This window comes from Mytilus galloprovincialis, chromosome 7 (assembly GCF_965363235.1).
Source record: "Mytilus galloprovincialis chromosome 7, xbMytGall1.hap1.1, whole genome shotgun sequence".
NCBI classification, from domain to species: domain Eukaryota; kingdom Metazoa; phylum Mollusca; class Bivalvia; order Mytilida; family Mytilidae; genus Mytilus; species Mytilus galloprovincialis.
The window spans coordinates 11957172-11983360 of record NC_134844.1 but is presented as its reverse complement, the minus strand read 5'-3'; the positions used below and the strand labels follow the sequence as shown (position 1 = coordinate 11983360).

The following is a 26189-nucleotide window of genomic DNA, read 5'->3' as shown; positions in this document are numbered from 1 at the left end:
TCTATAAAATTGAGAAAGGAAATGGTGAGTATGTCAAAGCGACAACCACCCGACCATAGAGCAAACAACAGCCGAAGGCAACCAATGGGTCTTCAATGTAGCGAGAATTCCCGCACCCGTAGGTGTCCTTCAGCTGGCCCCTAAAATATGCATAATAGTACAGTGATAATGGACGTCATACTAAACTCCGAATTATACACAAGAAACTAAAATTTAAAATCATACAAGACTAACAAAGGCCAGAGGCTCCTGACTTGGGACAGGCGCAAAATTGCGGCGGGGTTAAACATGTTTATGAGATCTCAACCCTCCCCCTATACCTCTAGCCAATGTAGAAAAGTAAAAGAATAACAATACGCACATTAAAATTCAGTTCAAGAGAAGTCCGAGTCTGATGTCAAAAGATGTAACAAAAGAAAATAAATAAAATGACAATAATACATAAATAACAACAGACTACTAGCAGTTAACTGACATGCCAGCTCCAGACCTCAATTAAACTGATTGAAAGATTATGTCTTCATCATATGAATATCAGGTACAATCCCTCCCGTTAGGGGTTTAGTATCATACTATCATAAAATATATGATAAGAACATAACCCGTGTCATGCCAACAACTGTTTTTTTAGAAATAAATGTGTTTAGTTCCGATGCAAAGACCCTATCAGTGAATCAATGTTAAATCCAAAATATGCAATCTTTAATGACCTGACAACAGTATCGTAACTATATCCCCTTTTAATAAGTCTATTTAAAGGTTTTGTTAGTTTCTGAGGAGAATACTGACATTTTTGTGCTTTATAAAGAATATTTCCATAAAATTTTGGATGTGAAATACCTGAACGTATAAGATGTCTGCATGTTGAGTTATATTTACGAATTATTTCCTTATACCGGTGATAAAATTTAGTAAATGTTTTGACCAGTTTGTGATATCGAAAACCCTGGTGTAATAATTTTTCAGTAATACATAAATTTCTCTCGCTAAAATCTAATACATTGTTACATACACGAGCGAATCGTACAAGTTGAGATATATAAACACCATAAGATGGTGACAAGGGAACGTCACCATCTAAAAATGGATAATTAACAATAGGAAATGAAAAATCATCTCTTTTATCATAAATTTTTGTATTAAGCTTCCCGTTTATGATATAGATATCAAGATCGAGGAAAGGGCAGTGGTCATTGTAATCATTAGCTTTATTTAAAGTAAGTTCTACAGGATAAATTTCTTTAGTATACATACTGAAGTCGTCATTATTTAGAGCCAATATATCATCCAAATATCTAAAAGTATTGTTAAATTTTTGTATCAAATGTTGTTTTGATGGGTCTTTGCTAATTTTAGTCATAAATTGTAACTCATAACAATACAAAAACAGGTCCGCAATAAGTGGTGCACAGTTAGTCCCCATTGGAATTCCAATACCTGTTATACCTACCGTTGGTGGTTAACATGCCATACAGTACTCCTATATATCGTCTATCAACAGTATTTGTCTGTACCTACCGTCGGTGGTTAACAAGCATTACAGTACTCCTATCAACAGTATTTGTCTATACCTACCGTTGGTGGTTAACATGCCATACAGTACTCCTATATATCGTCTATCAACAGTATTTGTCTGTACCTACCGTCGGTGGTTAACAAGCATTACAGTACTCCTATATACCGTTTATCAATACTATTTTTCTCTACCTACCGTCGGTGGTTAACATATAATACAGTGCACCTATATACCGTCTATTATCAGTATTTTTCTAAACCTACCATCGGTGGTTAACATGCAATATAGTGCTCCTATATACTGTCTATCAACACTATGTTTCTAACCTGTTTCTATACCCACCGTCGGTGGTTAACATGCAATACAGTGCACCTATATACCGTATATCAACAGTATTTGTCTATACCTATCGTCGGTGGTTAACATGCAATATAGTCCTCCTATATACTGTCTATCAACAGTATTTAGTCTATACCTACCGTCGGTGGTTAACATGACATATAGTACTCCTATATACCGTATATCAACAGTACCTGTTTATACCTACCATCGGTGGTTAACAAGCAATACAGTACTCCTATATACCGTATCTCAAAAGTATTTGTTTATACCTACCGTCGGTGGTTAACGTAAAATATAAGGCTGTCTATTAAAATCATGTGTCTATACATACTGTCGGTGGTAAACATACAATAAAGTGCTCCTATAAACCGTCTATCAACAGTTTTCATTTATACCTACCGTCGATGGTCAATATAACGTATTATATGGTCCGTATATAGTGCTCATATATACCGTCTGTCAAAAGTATCTGAATTTACCTACCGTCGGTGGTTAACATACAATATAGTGCTCCTATATACCGTCTATTAACAGTATTTCTTTATACCTACCGTCGGTGGTTAACGTAAAATATAGTGTTCCTTTATATATCGTCTTTCAATAGTATTTCTTAATACCTACTGTCGGTGGTTAACATAGAATTTAGTGCTCCTATATACCGTCTATCAACCGTATTTGTCTATACCTACCGGCGGTTGTTATCAAAGCAAACTATTTTCAATCGACGGTCCAAAGTTTCGTATCTATACTTCACTCTGAATGACCGATGACATTTATTTGAACAGTAACATTCCCTATTGTGTTCATTATTTAGTTTTCTCCCTGAACTGGTCTGAAATATTTGCGGCTGTACTGATGGCAAACAACAATCAATCAATTTCTTAAAGTACTTCTTAATCTAAATAGTATATTATTTTTTAATCTAACCAGTAATATGTGATCGGTGAATGTACGTATGACAATTACGCCAATTTTGAAAAAGCATATTTTTTTTTCATTCGCGCACATTGACATTTTTTAATTTGCGCCAAATTGATTCGAAAGGTTAGGTCTGATAAATTTAGATGATAAAATTAAACTTGTTTAACCAAACGCAGCAATTCAATGAACACAAGCTACAATATAGATAAATGTGTGTATAGACACATGTTGAGATCATGGATATCATTATTTAATCACACTTCTGGTACCCGAACATTTACTTTCATATATGGAACCGATGCCATAAAGAAAAAAACAGGCTTTAACTTATAAAAATTTTGATAAAAAAGGGGATGCTTTATTGTAGGGAAGATATCACAAGGTTGCAGTTCAACAGAAGTGTTGCATGACAATACTCAGTTAAAAAAGATTTGTGCATATGCAAATGTGCTTTTTATGTCAAACTGTTACAATCTTATTTTATAAAGTGCTACTTCAAGTGTGATGTACACTTGCAATAAACTTATCCTGCTTTCAATCCCCCTCCTCCTCCCCCTCACGTGTGAGCAAGTGGCAGGTGGCAAAAGGCCAGAAGGAATATTTTTGTTATTATATAAATAAATTCTATACATCTTATATGCCTCATGACTTGTGTTTACCTGTTAATTTGTGCAAATGAAGAAAATAAATTTGGCGCAAAGAAATAAAAAAAAATAGGCGCTAATTAAGTGCAGATTGGCGCAAATGGAAAAAGCCGAAGCAAATATAATCTTTTCTTGTATCAAGATTTCAAGATTTTATTCATAACCTCAGACACATACTTGTGTACAGGAGGACAATAATATATACAACCATATTAAGATAATACATAGCGAGACAGGACAAACGAAACACAAATACATAGTATATTTTAAAAGACAATTGGTATAATTAGATTAAGTATTTTATGATTTTCTTCACGAAAATTGATAATTTCCTTTGAACTTGTACGTTACATATAGACAACAAGCCAGTGAATTTCTTCTTGCTTGGATTCATTACATAGTAATGTTGATTTGGGAACAACCAAAACGTTAACTTTTATTTATTTTTTATTTAAGGATTTGGTACAAACTTTGATCTAAGAGCAGAAACATCAGCATTTTTACAGATAAACAATATATGAAACTCATCCCCTATTCCCTCATTACATAATGTACATATTCTATTTTCCCTCGCGATCCCCGCCCATCTACCCGTCTCAATATTCGAGCATCGAAGTTTAGATATGTAATATCTGTCCTTGGGTAATAATCGCAATAGATACGGTTCCAAACCAAACTCGAGTTTGAATAAAGAATAGAATTCACCCCTATCAGATCAAATTGGTGTTTTCTTTCTTTTTTTTCGTTCAGTTTCATCTAGTCCATTTGTTCATTTGACTCTGTTTCCATCACGACTAGGATGCATTTTAATTTATAATGTAAAGTCGTTCAGGTTTTTGTTTTATTATATAAAAAAAGAAGATATGGCATGATTGCCAATGAGACAACTCTCTAAAAGAGACAAAGTGACACCGGAATTAACTATTAAAAAAAGCTTTGACAGATCACGGTACGCTGACGGTACAGATGTCTGTAAATTCGAGGTTTTTATTATTGCGACAATAATTAAGACTCGCATTTTGAAGTATTGCGTTTGAATTAATCAGATTTTTTCTTAATCGTTGTAATCAAAATCTCATTTCAGGCTATAATGACACTCATCGCATTAAATATTTAACAATTGCACGCAACAAATGTATATTTGACAAGATTAGTTCGTTTAACTTATCAAAAATTCTATAATTAGTGTATTATTCTCCCAAGTTTATTTGAAAAGGTATAATTCCTCTATACAAATGGCAAAATCTTTCATAAAATATCCAGTAAGTTGGATAAACGTTTACCAAATCATCCCAATACAGTTTGATTTATATAATCACTTTGCTATTCCGTTCTTGCACAGTGATATAGTTCATTTTGCCTCATCCCATATTCTAGCAAAGGGAGATTATCTCAGCATCACCGTTACATAATTAGTAATAGCTCTCGTACATAAAATAGTTAGCTCGAACTGTATGATCCTGTGTGAATCTGATCTTTATATTAAAAGTGCATAAATGGTTCACATATTGGTCTTATTTAAACATTAAACAGTATCAAAACAATTAGCAGAGACGGATTTAGGGGGGGGGGGCAGGGGGCCCGGGCCCCCCCTTTTTGGGAAAAAATTTGGTTGCTTATATAGGGAATCACTGAAGCGTGACTGGAGCGGGCCCCTCTTAGGTCAGTCAGTGGGCCCCCACTTATGAAAATTTCTGGATCCGCCACTGATTAGTGCATTATAATATAACCAAATAGGCATGCAAAAAAGAATCAATAGGCAAAATATGCTTGTCTACCGTCTAATTCTAATTGCTATTATTTACTGTATTGTACATAGCTCAATTCCATTCCATTCCATTCCATTCAATTTTATTTATTTTTTAATTTTCAGAAGAAAACAGTATTTCTAACAATTAAATTGAATTCATTTGATATGACGTTGACACACGGTAATCACTCTCATGTTTTTATTTACATCGCTGTCAATCATCCGGTAAAGATGAATATTCATTACTACCCTCGGTAGTTAACGTCCCTCGATGGTTAACTTTAAGTGCCTACCGTCCGGTTCACATTTAAATCAACTGTGATATTTATGATAATCACTATGTATCCATAATCCAAAGACAACATTTATTTCTGACCAACTGATGAGTTAAGCCTTTAACTGTTTTTTATAGTTCGTTCTTATGTTGTACTGTTATACCACTGTCCCAGGTTTGAGAGAGGGTTGGGATCCCGCTAACATGTTTAACCCCGCCACATTCTGAGTCTGTAATGCAGTGGTTGTCGTTTGTTTATGTGTTACATATTTGTTTTTCGTTCATTTTTTGTACATAAATTAGGCCGTAGTTTTCTCTTTTGAATTGTTATACATTGTCATTTCGGGACCTTTTATAGCTGACTATACGGTATGGGGTTTGCTCATTGTTGAAGGCCTTACGGTGACCTATAGTTGTTAATTTCTGTGTTATTTTGGTCTCTTGTGGAGAGTTGTCTCATTGACAATCATACTGCATCTTCTTTTTTTATATGATAGTGTATTTATGTTCTGTCTATTATGATTTATTTGTTTGTAATTGATATGCCTATAAGGGCCCTTTGATTAGGAAATAAACATATTTGATTTATAAGTAAACATTTGGCATATTGGTAGACATGTAATGAAACAAGATGGGAACCTTTACTTAAGTTACGTTTTTTGTTTGTTGTTGTTTGTTATAATTGTTTTTTGAATGTTGTTTAATATAATTCAGGCCCTTGTGGTTTTACTTGTTAATTATTAACATTTTATCATTCAAAGCTTTTTAGTGATTACTTAACGATATAAAGGCTGATGGTTGTATGGAACCCTGTAGCTGTGGTAATCCTTATCATTTTGATTTTGGTAGATAGTTGTCTAATTGACAGTCATACCACATGTCCTTATTTTTCTTTTTTTACAATACCAAGAACATTTGCGAACAGGATGTTGTTTTGTAGATGCTTTTTTCTAGAGGTATTAATATAGTACGCAGACTTTCACCAACACTAACAAATTTGCCAATTATAAGCATGCAAGTAATGTCTCATGCTCTTGTCGTTTTATATCATTTTATTGGCTTTTTAATTATGTATTACAACATACAGATTGTTTTCTATTATTTTGCTGAAATTGATTTTTTCAATAGGTACTGGTGTAACAACATACAGTCTACATCCAGGTGTGGTACGAACAAATATATCCAAATATTTACGACAACAACATTTTTTTTCTGGACCTATAATTGACCTTTATTTGGTTCTTCCTCTTTTCAAAGACAGTGAGCAAGGTACATCAACAATTATATACTGTGCAGTTGACGAGTCCTTGGAGAAAGAGTCGGGCAATTACTACAGGTAAAGATACCAATAGGTTCCTTCACCTTGGAGAAAGAGTCGGGCAATTACTACAGGTAAAGATACCAATAGGTTCCTTCACCTTGGAGAAAGAGTCGGGCAATTACTACAGGTAAATATACCAATAGGTTCCTTCACCTTGGAGAAAGAGTCGGGCAATTACTACAGGTAAATATACCAATAGGTTCCTTCACCTTGAAGAAAGAGTCGGGCAATTACTACAGGTAAAGATACCAATAGGTTCCTTCACCTTGGAGAAAGAGTCGGGCAATTACTACAGGTAAAGATACCAATAGGGTCCTTCACCTTGGAGACAGAGTCGGGCAATTACTACAGGTAAAGATACCAATAGGGTCCTTCACCTTGGAGAAAGAGTCGGGCAATTACTACAGGTAAAGATACCAATAGGGTCCTTTACCTTGGAAAAAGAGTCGGGCAATTACTACAGGTAAAGATACCAATAGGTTCCTTCACATTGGAGAAAGAGTCGGGCAATTACTACAGGTAAAGATACCAATAGGGTCCTTCACCTTGGAGAAAGAGTCGGGCAATTACTACAGGTAAAGATACCAATAGGGTCCTTCACCTTGGAGAAAGAGTCGGGCAATTACTGCAGGTAAAGATACCAATAGGTTCCTTCACCTTGGAGAAAGAGTCGGGCAATTACTACAGGTAAAGATACCAATAGGGTCCTTCACCTTGGAGAAAGAGTCGGGCAATTACTACAGGTAAAGATACCAATAGGTTCCTTCACCTTGGAGAAAGAGTCGGGCAATTACTACAGGTAAAGATACCAATAGGGTCCTTCACCTTGGAGAAAGAGTCGGGCAATTACTACAGGTAAACATACCAATAGGGTCCTTCACCTTGGAGAAAGAGTCGGGCAATTACTACAGGTAAAGATACCAATAGGGTCCTTCACCTTGGAGAAAGAGTCGGGCAATTACTACAGGTAAAGATACCAATAGGGTCCTTTACCTTGGAGAAAGAGTCGGGCAATTACTACAGGTAAAGATACCAATAGGGTCCTTCACCTTGGAGAAAGAGTCGGGCAATTACTACAGGTAAAGATACCAATAGGGTCCTTCACCTTGGAGAAAGAGTCGGGCAATTACTACAGGTAAAGATACCAATAGGGTCCTTCACCTTGGAGAAAGAGTCGGGCAATTACTACAGGTAAAGATACCAATAGGGTCCTTCACCTTGGAGAAAGAGTCGGGCAATTACTACAGGTAAAGATACCAATAGGGTCCTTCACCTTGGAGAAAGAGTCGGGCAATTACTACAGGTAAAGATAGCAATAGGGTCCTTCACCTTGGAGAAAGAGTCGGGCAATTACTACAGGTAAAGATACCAATAGGGTCCTTCACCTTGGAGAAAGAGTCGGGCAATTACTACAGGTAAAGATACCAATAGGGTCCTTCACCTTGGAGAAAGAGTCGGGCAATTACTACAGGTAAATATACCAATAGGTTCCTTCACCTTGGAGAAAGAGTCGGGCAATTACTACAGGTAAAGATACCAATAGGGTCCTTCACGTTGGAGAAAGAGTCGGGCAATTACTACAGGTAAAGATACCAATAGGGTCTTTCACGTTGGAGAAAGAGTCGGGCAATTACTACAGGTAAAGTTACCAATAGGGTCCTTCACCTTGGAGAAAGAGTCGGGCAATTACTACAGGTAAAGATACCAATAGGGTCCTTCACCTTGGAGAAAGAGTCGGGCAATTACTACAGGTAAAGATACCAATAGCTTCCTTCACCTTGGAGAAAGAGTCGGGCAATTACTACAGGTAAAGATACCAATAGGGTCCTTCACCTTGGAGAAAGAGTCGGGCAATTACTACAGGTAAAGATACCAATAGGGTCCTTCACCTTGGAGAAAGAGTCCGGCAATTACTACAGGTAAAGATACCAATAGGTTCCTTCACCTTGGAGAAAGAGTCGGGCAATTACTACAGGTAAAGATACCAATAGCTTCCTTCACCTTGACGAAAGAGTCGGGCAATTACTACAGGTAAAGATACCAATAGGTTCCTTCACCTTGGAGAAAGAGTCAGGCAATTACTACAGGTAAAGATACCAATAGCTTCCTTCACCTTGGAGAAAGAGTCGGGCAATTACTACAGGTAAAGATACCAATAGGGTCCTACACCTTGGAGAAAGAGTCGGGCAATTACTACAGGTAAAGATACCAATAGGGTCCTTCACCTTGGAGAAAGAGTCGGGCAATTACTACAGGTAAAGATACCAATAGGTTCCTTCACCTTGGAGAAAGAGTCGGGCAATTACTACAGGTAAAGATACCAATAGGGTCCTTCACCTTGGAGAAAGAGTCGGGCAATTACTACAGGTAAATATACCAATAGGGTCCTTCACCTTGGAGAAAGAGTCGGGCAATTACTACAGGTAAAGATACCAATAGGTTCCTTCACCTTGGAGAAAGAGTCGGGCAATTACTACAGGTAAAGATACCAATAGGGTCCTTCACCTTGGAGAAAGAGTCGGGCAATTACTACAGGTAAAGATACCAATAGGGTCCTTTACCTTGGAGAAAGAGTCGGGCAATTACTACAGGTAAAGATACCAATAGGTTCCTTCACCTTGGAGAAAGAGTCGGGCAATTACTACAGGTAAAGATACCAATAGGGTCCTTCACCTTGGAGAAAGAGTCGGGCAATTACTACAGGTAAAGATACCAATAGGGTCCTTCACCTTGGAGAAAGAGTCGGGCAATTACTACAGGTAAAGATACCAATAGGGTCCTTCACCTTGGAGAAAGAGTCGGGCAATTACTACAGGTAAAGATACCAATAGGGTCCTTCACCTTGGAGAAAGAGTCGGGCAATTACTACAGATAAAGATAGCAATAGGGTCCTTCACCTTGGAGAAAGAGTCGGGCAATTACTACAGGTAAAGATACCAATAGGGTCCTTCACCTTGGAGAAAGAGTCGGGCAATTACTACAGGTAAAGATACCAATAGGGTCCTTCACCTTGGAGAAAGAGTCGGGCAATTACTACAGGTAAATATACCAATAGGTTCCTTCACCTTGGAGAAAGAGTCGGGCAATTACTACAGGTAAAGATACCAATAGGGTCCTTCACGTTGGAGAAAGAGTCGGGCAATTACTACAGGTAAAGATACCAATAGGGTCTTTCACCTTGGAGAAAGAGTCGGGCAATTACTACAGGTAAAGTTACCAATAGGGTCCTTCACCTTGGAGAAAGAGTCGGGCAATTACTACAGGTAAAGATACCAATAGGGTCCTTCACCTTGGAGAAAGAGTCGGGCAATTACTACAGGTAAAGATACCAATAGCTTCCTTCACCTTGGAGAAAGAGTCGGGCAATTACTACAGGTAAAGATACCAATAGGGTCCTTCACCTTGGAGAAAGAGTCGGGCAATTACTACAGGTAAAGATACCAATAGGGTCCTTCACCTTGGAGAAAGAGTCGGGCAATTACTACAGGTAAAGATACCAATAGGTTCCTTCACCTTGACGAAAGAGTCGGGCAATTACTACAGGTAAAGATACCAATAGGTTCCTTCACCTTGGAGAAAGAGTCGGGCAATTACTACAGGTAAAGATACCAATAGCTTCCTTCACCTTGACGAAAGAGTCGGGCAATTACTACAGGTAAAGATACCAATAGGTTCCTTCACCTTGGAGAAAGAGTCGGGCAATTACTACAGGTAAAGATACCAATAGGGTCTTTCACGTTGGAGAAAGAGTCGGGCAATTACTACAGGTAAAGTTACCAATAGGGTCCTTCACCTTGGAGAAAGAGTCGGGCAATTACTACAGGTAAAGATACCAATAGGGTCCTTCACCTTGGAGAAAGAGTCGGGCAATTACTACAGGTAAAGATACCAATAGCTTCCTTCACCTTGGAGAAAGAGTCGGGCAATTACTACAGGTAAAGATACCAATAGGGTCCTTCACCTTGGAGAAAGAGTCGGGCAATTACTACAGGTAAAGATACCAATAGGGTCCTTCACCTTGGAGAAAGAGTCGGGCAATTACTACAGGTAAAGATACCAATAGGTTCCTTCACCTTGGAGAAAGAGTCGGGCAATTACTACAGGTAAAGATACCAATAGCTTCCTTCACCTTGACGAAAGAGTCGGGCAATTACTACAGGTAAAGATACCAATAGGTTCCTTCACCTTGGAGAAAGAGTCGGGCAATTACTACAGGTAAAGATACCAATAGCTTCCTTCACCTTGGAGAAAGAGTCGGGCAATTACTACAGGTAAAGATACCAATAGGGTCCTACACCTTGGAGAAAGAGTCGGGCAATTACTACAGGTAAAGATACCAATAGGGTCCTTCACCTTGGAGAAAGAGTCGGGCAATTACTACAGGTAAAGATACCAAAAGGTTCCTTCACCTTGGAGAAAGAGTCGGGCAATTACTACAGGTAAAGATACCAATAGGGTCCTTCACCTTGGAGAAAGAGTCGGGCAATTACTACAGGTAAATATACCAATAGGGTCCTTCACCTTGGAGAAAGAGTCGGGCAATTACTACAGGTAAAGATACCAATAGGTTCCTTCACCTTGGAGAAAGAGTCGGGCAATTACTACAGGTAAAGATATCAATAGGGTCCTTCACCTTGGAGAAAGAGTCGGGCAATTGCTACAGGTAAAGATACCAATAGGGTCCTTCACCTTGGAGAAAGAGTCGGGCAATTACTACAGGTAAAGATACCAATAGCTTCCTTCACCTTGACGAAAGAGTCGGGCAATTACTACAGGTAAAGATACCAATAGGTTCCTTCACCTTGGAGAAAGAGTCGGGCAATTACTACAGGTAAAGATACCAATAGGGTCCTTCACCTTGGAGAAAGAGTCGGGCAATTACTACAGGTAAAGATACCAATAGGGTCCTTCACCTTGGAGAAAGAGTCGGGCAATTACTACAGGTAAAGATACCAATAGGGTCCTTCACCTTGGAGAAAGAGTCGGGCAATTACTAAAGGTAAAGATACCAATAGGTTCCTTCACCTTGCAGTACAAAGCATAAAAGTACTGTGCTTAGGTACACTATTTATTTTCTAACTATTTTTAAATATACCATTGCCATGGTTTAAAACAGCATATATGTACTGCATATGGATTATTTAAAATGGATAAAAGGAGATGTAGGGTATATGACAACTAGACAGCAACTGAGAGATAAGAATAAACAACAAACACGTAGAGGTTACAATGGGTGTTCAACAACAGACAGACAGCTATAAATCGTCTAGATTGTATAAACGTTGAAGTCTTTTCATATCTACTGAATATATGTCGCATCAGAAATATGAATTAAACTGTCAATTGTTCTTGAACAATTGAGAGGTCTTTCCTTTTTTAATGTAAAATACATGTTCCAACAGACGTAGAATGTATTGAAAAGGTCAAGGTCAACCTTAAAAAGCTTGAAAACACACTAAAAATCCTTTAAATAAGGTTAAAAACACTAAATTCGCTATCTGGGACATGACCTTGACCTTTGACCTTTGTCAAGGTCATTGGTCCCCAATACCATTACTGAAGACCCCAAGGGTCTAGGACCTTTGGTTATACAGTAAAAGCTGATTTTGTCTTTTCAAAAACCTAAAACAGGGGTTATGCCCCTTATAGAAAGGTCAAATCTCTTTGGTCAAAATGTAACAAAGTTGCGCCATAATGACCCAAACATTTTCCACCATTTAAAACTTCTGTAAGTATAATGGTTTCTGAGATTATCCCATAACAAGGTGTTAGGTCAAAGGTCAAGGTCAACATACAAATTTGACCTTGAGGTATTTTTTAAAGATACATGAAATGATGATGATTGGTGAAGATCCTATGTGTCTACGACTTACGGTTTTTGAGTTTTGGTGGCCAACCGACACTGGTTAATTTTCATAGGGGCATAACCCTACCAATGAGTCGTTGAATCTTTTCGATCCAAATGTAACGAAGAACCGGGGTCTGGTCCTGAACAAATTTCACCCTTCATTTTTTTTTCTACCTATTACGGTTACGGTGTTGGAACGATAACAAGGTTTTTGGGTTTCGGAGGGATTACTCCGAACCGACAAAATATTTCGACTCACAGGGTGAGTTCCGGATAGGTATTCATGACACCGATACAAAGTGTGAACATGAAAGCGACACGTCTTACGGTTACGGAGGGAAATTTTGTCAAAGTTTGGCGGAACAAGAAGAATTATAATAATTAAAATGTCAATTGTTCTTGAACAATTGAGAGGTCTTTCCTTTTCGAAATGTAAAGTACATGTTCCAATAGGCGTAGAATGCATTGAAAAGCTCTCAAACACGCACAAAACCGTTAAAAAATGACAAAAACAACAAATTCGATAATTTGGACATGACCTTGACTTTTGACCTTGTAACCTTTGTGAAGGTCATTGGTCCACAATGTCATTGTAAAAGACCCCATGGGTCTAGGACTTTTCGTTCAAGAGTTAAAGCTAATTTTACCTTTTCAGAAACCGTTAACGGCGGTTATGCCCCTTAAGAATATGTCAAATCCTTTCGGTCAAAATGTAAAAAAGTTGTGCCTCAGTCACCTTAACATTTTTCACTGTTTACTATTTCTGTAAGATTAACCGCTTTTGAGATATCGACTAAAAAGTTGAAAGGTCAAAGGTCAAGGTCAACATTAAAAACATTTAAAACACACTAAAAATACTTAAAATAAGATCAAAAACACATAATTCGCTATCTGGGACATGACCTTGACCTTTGACCTTGTGACCTTTGTCAAGGTCATTAGTCCACAATGTCATTGCTGAAGACCCCATGGGTCTAGGACCTTTGGTTATATAGTAAAAGCTGATTTTGTCTTTTCAGAAACCTAAATCAGGGGTTATGCCCCTTACAGAAAGGTCAAATCTCTTCGGTCAAAATGTAACAAAGTTGCGCCTTAATGACCCAAACATTTTCCACTATTCAAAACTTCTGTAAGTATAATGGTTTCTGAGATTATCCCATAACAAGGTGTTAGGTCAAAGGTCAAGGTCAACATACACATTTGACCTTGAGGTATTTTTCAAAGTCACATGAATTGATGATGAATGGTGAAGATCCTAGGTGTCTACCCCATACGGTTTCTGAGTTTTGGTGGCCAACCGACACCGGTTAATTTTCATAGGGGCATAACCCTACCAATGAGTCGTTGAATCTTTTCGATCCAAATGTAACGAAGAACCGGGGTCTGGTCCTGAACAAATTTCACCCTTTGTTTTTTTTCTACCTATTCTGGTTACGGTGTTGGAACGATAACAAGGTTTTTGGGTTTCGGAGGGATTACTCCGAACCGACAAAATATTTCGACTCACAGGGTGAGTTCCGGATAGGTATTCATGACACCGATACAAAGTGTGAACATGAAAGCGACACTTCTTACGGTTAACGCGGATAAATTTGTCAAAGTTTGGCGGAAGAATAATAATAATAATAAACAGAAGAAATACAGTAAGGTCTTTCCCTTTAGAAAAAGGAAAGACCTTAATAATAATAATAATAATTAAACTGTCAATTGTTCTTGAACAATTGAGAGGTCTTTCCTTTTGTAATGTAAAATACATGTTCAAACAGACGTAAAATGTATTGAAAAGGTCAAAGTCAACCTTAAAAAGCTCGAAAAAACACTAAAAATCCTTTATATAAGGTTAAAAACACTAAATTCGCTATCTGGGACATGACCTTGACCTTTGACCTTTTGACCTTTGTCAAGGTCATGAGTCCCCAATGCCATTACTGAAAACCCCAAGGGTCTAGGACCTTTGGTTATATAGTAAAACCTGATTTTGTCTTTTCAGAAACCTAAAACAGGGGTTATGCCCCTTAAAAAAAGGTCAAATCTTTTTAGTCAAAATGTAACAAAGTTGCGCCATAATGACCCAAACATTTTCCACTATTTAAAACTTCTGTAAGTATAATCGTTCCTGAGATTATCCCATAACAAGGTGTTAGGTCAAAGGTCAAGGTCAAGATACAAATATGGCCTTGAGGTATTTTACAAAGATACATGAATTGATGATGATTGGTGAAGATCCTAGGTGTCTACGACTTACGGTTTCTGAGTTTTGGTGGTCAACCGACACTGGTTAATTTTCATAGGGGCATAACCCTACCAATGAGTCGTTGAATCTTTTCGATCCAAATGTAACGAAGAACCGGGGTCTGGTCCTGAACAAATTTCACCCTTTGTTTTTTTTCTACCTATTACAGTTACAGTGTTGGAACGATAACAAGGTTTTTGGGTTTCGGAGGGATTACTCCGAACCGACAAAATATTTCGACTAACAGGGTGAGTTCCAGATAGGTATTCATGACACCGATACAAAGTGTGAACATGAAAGCGACACGTCTTACGGTTTAGGCTGCTAACTTCGTCAAAGTTTGGCGGAAGAATAATAATAATAATAATAATAATAAACAGAAGAAATACAGTAAGGTCTTTCCCTTTTGTAAAAGGAAAGACCTTAATAATTAAAAACCAATTGTTCAGAGAACTATTGATGGTCTTTCCACCAGTATGGATCTTTTTTTATATGAAAATATTAAAAATTTGGTTTTAAATGTCAATTGAACCGTCAAATGACAGCTTAATGAACGTTGATTCCAAAAATGTATGGTTTCTATGGAAAAAGATATAGATAAGGGAGATAATTGTTAACTTCCGGTTCAAACGACGTAATTTCCGGTATAGTTCGATAGTTTAATTGACACTGATTCCAAAAATATATGGTTCTATATACTTTTACATTTATTTAGAACGAAAAATAGCTACTTCCGGTAAACAAAAGGTCACTTCCGGTTGGCTTTTACAAGGTCACATTGCTTGCAACCTATTGCAAAAAGTCCCATGTCTTTATCATGTATACATATGAGGTAAAAGCAAAGGTCAAAATCTAGAACGTTAATTTTGCCAATGACCTTGAGCTCAATTTCAAGGTCATCAACCAAGGACATCAAATCAAAAGACTTTAGTCCTCTATTTTATATTGTTTATGAGTTATATTACCATACATATGATATTAGATATAAAAAGGGGGAAAACTCACGTCAAATGTCTACGTACCCTTTCGCCTAAAATTTATGTGTTACTACATGTTGTAACTAACAATTTTATGAAAATATTTTGTCAATATCTTATATGATTTCTGAAAATAAGAGATAACAAGCCAAAATCAAAATTTTGATCATGACCTTGACCTTTGACCTTGACCTCATTTTCAATTTTTTGGACCAAGGACCTCAAAACAAAAGACCCTAGGCCTCTAACACTTATGGTTTTCCAGTTAAAAATGCATATCACTTATATCAAATATAAAAGGGGAAATAACTCTCATATGGAGTCTACGGAAAGCTTCGGTCAAAATAAATCAAATCATCCTGAGGATATAACAAGCAATTTGGTAAAATAAATTTGTCGGTATCTTATACGGTTGCGAATATTAAGCGATCACAAGAAAAACAGTGTTCGGGGAGATAAATCTTACATTGAAAAGATTTTGGTTACGCGGTGTCAGTTTCAAAAGCGTATTAATTGCTCGATATCATATACCATATATCAAGGCGACATCTTGCGAAACAAAAAAATTGCGAAGGAACAAAAAGTTGGCGGAAGAAAAAAAATAATAATAATCAGAAGAAAACCAATAGGTCTTTCCACGGAAAAGTGGAAAGACCTAATAATCAGAAGAAATACAGTAAGGTCTTTCCCTTTAGTAAAAGGAAAGACCTTAATTATTGAAGTGTATACCTATTTTCTCCTTTTTACATTTTCAGGGAATGTTCAGAAACAATGCCAGGAAAACAAGCATTAGATGACGGAGTCGCAAAAAAGTTATGGGAATTATCGGAAAAGATGGTTGGCCTTACATGATTAGCAGAAGTATTGCTTTTAACCTATTTCGGATAGACCTCTCTATGCTCAGCATGACCTATTGACATAATTAAATACAAGTTTACTATAGATATAAACAATGTTCCAAATGTAGAACTGTGGTGTTGATTACTTGTATATATAACAGCTATAACCGCAATATTTTAGGTGTATTTTAAAAATAGTCTGAACATTATCCGAACACAAAGAAGAGTTTTCAAATGAAATAGCCTTTTATATCTTACTCTGTGATATGGGTTTTGCTGTATTTGACAACACTTTTAGGAATTTTGGATCTCAATGCTCTTCAACTTCGTACTTTATTTGGCTTTTTTAACTTTTTTGGATTCGAGCGTCACTGATGAGTCTTTTGTAGACGAAACGCGCGTCTGGCGTATATATAAAATTAGTCCTGGTGTCTATGATGAGTTTATTTGCTCATTGATGAAAGCTTTGCAGTGACCTATAATAGTTGTTAATCTGTATCTGTTTAAGAGATGTCTCATTGGCAATCAAACTACATCTTCTTATTTTAATACTGTTGGTCAAACTGAATTAGATTCGTTAATATCAGGTACAGCAAGTATGCAGATTTAAATCACTGTCAGGAATTCAAAATTATTGAAGTTCAGTGAAACTACAACTCTTATTTCTTTGCAAACACGGTCTGATAATACCAAAGTATGAATAAATTATAAGAAAAAAAAGATGTGGTATGATTGCCAATGAGACAACTCTCCACAAGACACCAAATAACACAGAAATAAACAAATATAGGTCCCCGTACGGCCTTCAACAATGAGCATAACCAAGTTTGATATATATCTAAGACTTTTTAATATCTTTGTAATTTTTAATATGAGTGTACTTTTTAAACGATAATGTATGGGTCTTGCTGCATTTCATTTGAAAGTTCTATTGAACTATATTTGTAATAAAAGTAATAGGACTAAGAAGATTAACCGACGGAGAAATCTGCAACGACGTCCTCTGTGTTAAAGTCTATAAAGAATCATGTGATTCATGGGTTGAAAGTTTCTCGTTTGGATGATAACCAGGTTATATATATGAATTCTTTATAATGCATCATTAAACTCCAATGACATCCTTTAAATATATAGTAAAATGTGTTTTATTATCTGTCCTTGTCAGGCAGTAAACGGGTAAATATTACTACACTCATATTGCAACTGACAAAAATAAACATTTAAACATCGAAAAGATAATTTAGTATCCATTATGTATGTTTCTGTATCATTATATTATGGTTCTCCAACTAATTGCTTTAAAACACACACACACACACACATTATGCTGATAATCATGGTAATTACCTGTTCAGTTTATGAAAAACTGGCTCATTTATACACATGTTTATCATATAATTATTATATATTTATTTAAATATACAGGGCAGGTGCAATAGGTTTTCCGCAAAACTTTTCGGGTTTTATGTCCAGTGGCAAATGTTTTACTAGTATAGCATTAGTTTCTTAAAAGTGTCAAAAATGATGACCACCTCATCGTCTTCACTTAACCGGTTTGTTTAATAAAAAAAAAGAAAACACTAAAAAGGGGCTTAAAAATGACAAGCAAAAAAGGATGGCCAGAAAAACAACAATCAACCATAAGACCACACATGAAACCACGTTTACGTGTCTCAGTGAATTATTTAAGCGTCATACTCAATTATGTGGTCAGCTTATGTACAAATGACTGTACTTTCAAGGCAATCACCAAAGCGTCACTTATTTTAATCCAAAATTAATAAAACAAACAAACACTCGGGCCCAATGTTTTTTTTTAAATTAGTGATGCCTAATAATGAATAATCAATAATAACGATTTTAAACTATTGTTTTTGAATGATGATAATGACATCCAAGCCAACATAAGTATTCACTTATATCCTCCTCTGATGTATTATACCATGTGATGTTATGCGTTTTGTATCCATTTACCAATGAGCATATCATGCTTGAAATAATAAAGAATTAAATTGTAAACAGTGTCTACATTCAAAGCATTCACACTAGGGTTTCTTTTTTTATTATTAAAAATTGTTATTCTATCAACAACAAAAAATGTTTCTTTTAGAAGATAATTTTCTGTGTAGAAATTCTGTAAAACAAATCTTGAAATTGAACCAGATGTGTCTTCCTAAACTGTTTATGAATTTTCTATGTGATGACTTCGCTGCTATTAAAATGTACAATTGCAAGATGATATGCATAATTTCATTTAAACAACGTTATTTGAGCTTGCTTTCAGTAACTGCGAACATTCTTTGGTATTATATTGATTATTACTGTTTTGTTTCTACTTGTGTTCTGTTATCTGTTTTAAACATTGTTATTGAGCCAGTAGAGCTTTACCATGCCTGTTTTTTCTTCCCCGTTCTTGTATATACTTTCGTTGTTTCACTGATGTAGATTAGTTGGTAGTGGCTGATCATATCTCATACCCGATTTTTTTTATTGGCAAAATTCATCCTAGAATTTTGGCTGGTTTACAAGTATAACAATTTTTACTCTTTTTCTCTCATAATTCCCTACATGAACAACACAAAAACCAAGAGACATTATATAAATAGATTATTTTGCATTTATTTACCGCATAACAATTAAGCACAAAAATACAAATGTTTTAACAAAGTTGAAGCACATTATATTGTCAGAAGCTTTACATAATGGTGTACTGTGTGGTGACTAACATCTGTCGAACTGTTGAGTATAACCAGGAAAGGCAAAAGATGAAATTCCGGGCATATACGGCGATAACATAGGGAATGTTGAGTATGAATGCTGACTAATGTTCTCATTGGATCCCAATGTTAGCATTCGGTAACCAGGTTTACCTACACCAACAAACTGTGATAACTCTCGTGAACCGTTGTAGCTTGTACTCTTGATGTGACGCTTTTCTTTCATTCGCCGATTCTGAAACCACCATTTAATTTTATGTTGACTGAGTTTGAGTTTCTTGGCAAGCACTGGTCGATCTTCAATCTGGAGGTATTTACTGTTGCTGTAGTATCGTTCTAATTCCATCAGTTGTGAGTTTGTGAAGATAGTTCTGGCTCTCGTTGGTTGTTGGTCGCACTTGACAGAGTCGTCTGAGCAGGAACCGGGTGAGGTACAATCTCTTGATGTAGAGTCTGTATAGGAGAAACTGTTATCATCAGAATGTGATAAGTCGTCTAATCGATTCCTCTGGTATTTAGTTGAGTAGGTCAGTGGAAGGTTCATTTCTGCTGTACATGATTGGCTACTGCTTGGTAGATATAAGTCGTGGATATTGTTGACAACAGCGTCAGTGCAGATAGTCTCTGAAACCCTGCTGCTCTTTGACAATTCTTCAATGTTAAAGGGCATCTTTGCGGATGCGTTCGGTTTATAAGCCATGTTAGACAGTATAGTCGTAGTTTGCAGTTTGAAGACACTTTGACAATGAGCTGCTCTTGTCGTTTTGTCTGTTTTATACTTTCCTTCGTTGATTACTCCTAACGAGTCATGATGATTCTTGTCAAAGTAATGAGTGGTCAATAGGAGCAAACGCAAGCCATAATAATTACTATCTATTTAAAATAGGTAAGCTGTGATTATTTTTAATCAGTCACACTAATTAATTAAGACAAACAATTTAACGATTTTAAATCAGTCACACTAATTGATTAAGACAAACAATTTAACGATATTAAATCAGTCACACTAATTGAATAAGACAAACAATTTAACGATTTTAAATCATTTTGATAGAAAACATGATTATGCCATCCAAGCCAACATTGTGTAATACTCAGTTGTCATTATTTGAACAAACATATCAAAAATGGTTAATGGGGATGATAACAGGATTGCTAAAATACTATACAAATACGTGTTCTTGAAAAATTCGGACAACCAATTTAGGTCAGATTGGTTGAAATGCATTAAAGATATATTAGATAAATGTGGATACAGCAATATATGGTTGTCACAAGGAAATTTTAATTCTAAGTGGTTGGGTATTAGTTTAAAACAAAAGTTATTTGATCAGTTTCAACAGAAATGGAAAGCTTATATTGACTGTTCGCCAAAAGGTTTGGCCTACAAATTGTATAAACCAAATTTTGAATTTGAGGAATATCTGAATATTTTAAATGATAAAGATAGAATAACATATTGTAGATTTCGTACGGGTAACCATAAGTTACCCATCGAAACTGGTAGATGGAATAAGATTGAGCGAAACCTTAGATATTGTAACTTATGTCATTGTAACGAGATTGGTGATGAATTTCATTACACTTTGCAGTGTAGTTCTTTGGCAAATTTTCGAGCACAATATTTGGATACTTTTTTCTTGCACAGATGTAACATACTAAAATTTGAATAACTATTTCAGTTAAAAATTAAAAATAAGTTGAAAAAGCTGTGCAAATTTATCAGGGTTATAACTTTTCAAGTGAGTCTTCCTGGTTAATCACCACTCTTCTTTACTATACTGTTTATCATGTATTATTTGATATTTTCATCTCATCTTGTCATGTGTGTTTGTGTTATGTTATATGACTTTTGATGAACTTCTTTGTACCATTGTATCTTTATGGTGTTTAAGAAATAAAGAATCTTGAATCTTGAATCTTGTAAATGGTAGAATTAAAAATTGATTTTTAAAAAGAAAAACTGAAGGCACCTAGGAGCCCGTTTAGCTTTACTCGTATTTAAAAAAAAAACTGGCAAAAAGATTATGTGCGTTAAATGGAAACATTTTCCCAAGATCTGTCTTGTTGTTGATCATTTTGTGTATTGATTATATCTTGTAAGATAATAAACGGATATATTTAAAAAGTGGTTTAAAAGTGTGATTAAAGGGTAAAGAAAAATCCTGTAAGAATCTTAGGTTCCTGATAATTTTTGTCACTTAACTTGAGTTTAAGTCTATCTTTTATAATGTTTGGGTAGGTGGGGACGGGGGGGGGGGGGGGGGGGGGGGGGGTAAGAGAAGATATATTTTAGGGCAAAAACTCTTGTAACTAGTCTGGCTGATCAAGGATATTTAAAACGTTGCATTTAATTAAATATTATTGACTATATATTGACGGATATTAGATTCATTTATTTAGGGGGGAAATTCGTTTTATAAAAAAACAAACTGAGATTTGTCGATCAAATGGGTGGGGCGTACAATCTCTGTGTGCCCCCTCCAACTCCTACAACAGCCACTGGCAATTCGACATGTAATTTTGGTCATTTTACATATTTCTTGCTGTATTGAAGACCGATTGGTAGCCTTCTGCTGTTCACTGTTTTCTTTGGACGAGTTGTTGTCTCTTTGATACATTCACCATTTCCATTCTCAATTTTATTGTAGTTATCATTTTTATGGTCATATTTGCTATTTTTTCTCTATCAACTATAGTTTCAGTAAATTTCATATTTGGTAAAAATTTTCAACCAATGCCTTAGAACAATAACTCCGGGCCAAGTAGGATAAATGGTACCGTTGTTCCATCGGAAGATCAGAGGAGTAAAAAGGTTTAGATGTACATAATTTGACAGGTTAATTAATACCAGAAAGGTCGACAATGGTAATAAAGTCGACAAGTTGACAGTTCGACAAGTTGAAAGGTCGTCGAGTGTATAGGTCTATTACAGTTGTCATTTCTCTCCGTCAAATTGCCAGGCAGTCTACCAGCCACCAGTAATACTATTCTACACTATATAAATTCTTTCAAACTGTCAAACATAACTTCAATTCAACTATATTAAATTGTCATCTCGTCATCTTGTCAACCTGCCAACCTGTCGACTAATCAACCATACAATATTACCATAACATTTTTTTTTCAATTTGTAGTTTCTTTTCATATTCGACAAAAGTGCAAAAATTGGAAAAACTCCTAAAAAGGAGCCTGACAACTATTTGGCAATTTGGAAGATTAAGATGGCCACTGAGCTGATAACACTGTGAAAAGTCAGCTCCCAATTTTTTGCAATATTTTGACAGGTTTAAATGTTTGAAATTAATTAATTTTTATGACTAAGAGGTTTTTGAAATGATATATCATGGTATATGCTTTTTGTGTGATAAAATCGTGTTAAACGATAATAACATATTTAAGGGATCGATCGACGATTCGACCATACAGGTTGAATAGATTTTTTTATGTTGAAATGTTTTGTTATTTACAGTTCCTCTCCAAATTTAGAAATGTCTGCAAAATGCGCGAACAAATTGTAAAATGGCAATAACTCGTGAAAAGAGTCAATTACTTATTTGTAGATCTACTCATACTGATCATTTCTTCTATACAAAGATTATCCATAGATGCTATAATTTGGTCAACACAAAAATTAATACAATATAGAGGGAAAATATCCTTAAGGGGCAATAACTCTTGCAAGAGATCCAATAATGAAATCTAATCATGTTGTCCATTTTGAGAATTGATGTGCGTCTCTATAATAAATTCAAAGATTGATTTATAACCAAATTCGGCAATAACTGGCTAAAATTGACATTTCACCGTCAGTAACTCAATAATTAGATGTCAATTTTTCTATCAATAGAAACAATTATATACTAGTATGCTGATAAGTTTTGCCTATGCCAGTTGTGTTCTATTAGCTTCAGTTAATGACATACAAGAAGTTCAAGTAAACTCAGTGGTTGTCGTTTGTTTATGTGTTTAATATTTGTTTTTCGTTCATTTTTTTACATAAATAAGGCCGTTAGTTTTCTCGTTTGAATTGTTTTACATTGTCTTATCGGGGTCTATTATATCTGACTATGCGGTATGGGCTTTGCTCATTGTTTAAGGCCGTACGATGACCTATAGTTGTTAATGTCTGTGTCATTTTGGTCTCTTGTGGATAGTTGTCTCATTGGCAATCATACCACATCTTCTTTATTATAAGATGGTTTGTGAGCTATTCATTTACCCAGATACGATACCCACGCTTTAACCGCGGATTTGTTCTTGTTATAATGCGTTGAAAATTCATATGTATTATTTGTAAGGATAAGATGTTTTTGATAAAATGGAAGTTAATGAGTGGTATCGACAATCATATAATTTCAACTGACCCTTTAAGCTTTTTGTGTCTCATGATAGCCTCAAAACAACCCAAATGTAAACAGATATGTTAGCAGATCAAACTTTGTAACCTCAACTGACCATGTTTAGCTTTTCTTGTCTCATGATAGCCTCAAAACAACCCAAATGTAAACAGATATGTTAGCAGATCAAACTTTGTAACCTCAACTGACCATGTTTAGCTTTTCTTGTCTCATGATAGCCTCAAAACACCCCAAATGTAAACAGATATGTTAGCAGATCAAACTTTGTAACCTCAACTGACCATGTTTAGCTTTTCTTGTCTCATGATATCCTCAAAACAACACAAATGTAAACAGATATGTTAGCAGTTCAAACTTTGTAACCTCAACTGACCATGTTTAGCTTTTCTTGTCTCATGATAGCCTCAAAACAACCCAAATGTAAACATCAAATCATGTAACCTCAACTGACCATGCAAAATTTTCTTGTCTCATGGTGGCCTTTAAACAGCCACATTGTTAATATATCAAACCATATAACCTTTACTGACCATGCAAGATTTTTTTCTTCTCTGGTTGCCTCTAAACAACCACAATGTCAACTGATCAAACAATATGACCTTAACTGGCCATGCAAGATCTGCTTGTCTCGTGGAAGCTCTCAAAAGAACCACAATGTCAACAGATCTAACAATATAACCTTAACTGGCCATGCAAGATCTTCTGGTCTCATGGAAGCTCTCAAAAGAACCACAATGTCAACTGATCAAACAATATAACCTTAACTGGCCATGCAAGATCTGTTGGTCTCATGGAAGCTCTCAAAAGAACCACAATGTCAACTGATCAAACAATATAACCTTAACTGACCATGCAAGATCTTCTAGTCTCATGGAAGCTCTCAAAAGAACCACAATGTCAACTGATCAAACAATATAACCTTAACTGGCCATGCAAGATCTGCTGGTCTCGTTATAGCTCTCAAAAGAACCACAATGTCAACTGATCAAACAATATAACCTTAACTGGCCATGCAAGATCTTTTGGTCTCATGGAAGCTCTCAAAAGAACAACAATGTCAACTGATCAAACAATATAACCTTAACTGGCCATGCAAGATCTTCTGGTCTCATGGAAGCTCTCAAAAGAACCACAATGTCAACTGATCAAACAATATAACCTTAACTGGCCATGCAAGATCTGCTGGTCTCGTGGTAGCTCTCAAAAGAACCACAATGTCAACTGATCAAACAATATAACCTTAACTGGCCATGCAAGATCTTCTGGTCTCATGGAAGCTCTCAAAAGAACAACAATGTCAACTGATCAAACAATATAACCTTAACTGGCCATGCAAGATCTTCTGGTCTCATGGAAGCTCTCAAAAGAACCACAATGTCAACTGATCAAACAATATAACCTTAACTGACCATGCAAGATCCTCTGGTCTCATTGAAGCTCTCAAAAGAACCACAATGTCAACTGATCAAACAATATAGCCTTAACTGACCATGCAAGATCTTCTGGTCTCATGGAAGCTCTCAAAAGAACCATAATGTCAACTGATCAAACAATATAACCTTAACTGGCCATGCAAGATCTTCTGGTCTCATGGAAGCTCTCAAAAGAACCACAATGTCAACTGATCAAACAATATAACCTTAACTAACCATGCAAGATCTTCTGGTTTCATGGAAGCTCTCAAAAGAACCACAATGTCAACTGATCAAACAATATAACCTTAACTGACCATGCAAGATCTTCTGGTCTCATGGAAGCTCTCAAAAGAACCACAATGTCAACTGATCAAACAATATAACCTTAACTGACCATGCAAGATCTTCTGGTCTCATGGAAGCTTTCAAAAGAACGGCAATGTCAACAGATCAAACAATATAACCTTAACTGACCATGCAAAATCTTCTGGTCTCATGGAAGATCTCAAAAGAACCACAATGTCAACAGATCTAACAATATAACCTTAACTGGCCATGCAAGATCTTCTGGTCTCATGGAAGCTCTCAAAAGAACCACAATGTCAACTGATCAAACAATATAACCTTAACTGGCCATGCTTATCTTCTCATCTCATGGTAGCTCCCAAAAGAACCACAATGTCAACAGATCTAACCATATACAGAGGCGAATTTAAGGGAAGGGATCCAGCCACCCCTTTTTGTGGGAAAAGTTTGGATGATTATATATGGACTCACTGGAGATTGACTTGAGAAGGCGCCATCTCATTAAAAGTTCTGGATCCTCCACTGATATAAGCTCAACTGACCATGTAAGCTTTTTTTTGACGCAGTAGCATAAGGTAGACCATATCTGGTTTAACTATAACATTGGTCATTGTCCTAAACTAGACATCATTGGGATTGGAGCCATCTCTGGGTCCTGCTGTAAATAGTGTAAGGTCAAACATTTGTATCTTTACCATAAGACATGGGGTATTTTTTTTATACTG

The 26189-nt window shown here is 36.1% G+C and overlaps 1 protein-coding gene across 1 annotated transcript in view; it reads left to right on the top strand.

Moving 5' to 3' along the window:
• Positions 1 to 18684, top strand: part of LOC143082322 (retinol dehydrogenase 14-like) — a 60300-nt gene extending 41616 nt beyond the window's left edge. Inside the window, exons 6-7 of the mRNA XM_076257971.1 lie at positions 6576 to 6783; positions 16582 to 18684. Coding sequence (XP_076114086.1) covers positions 6576 to 6783; positions 16582 to 16678 — 305 coding nt within the window. The 3' untranslated portion in view covers positions 16679 to 18684. The remainder of the gene's footprint in view (positions 1 to 6575; positions 6784 to 16581) is intronic.
• Positions 18685 to 26189: the final 7505 nt, after the last annotated feature.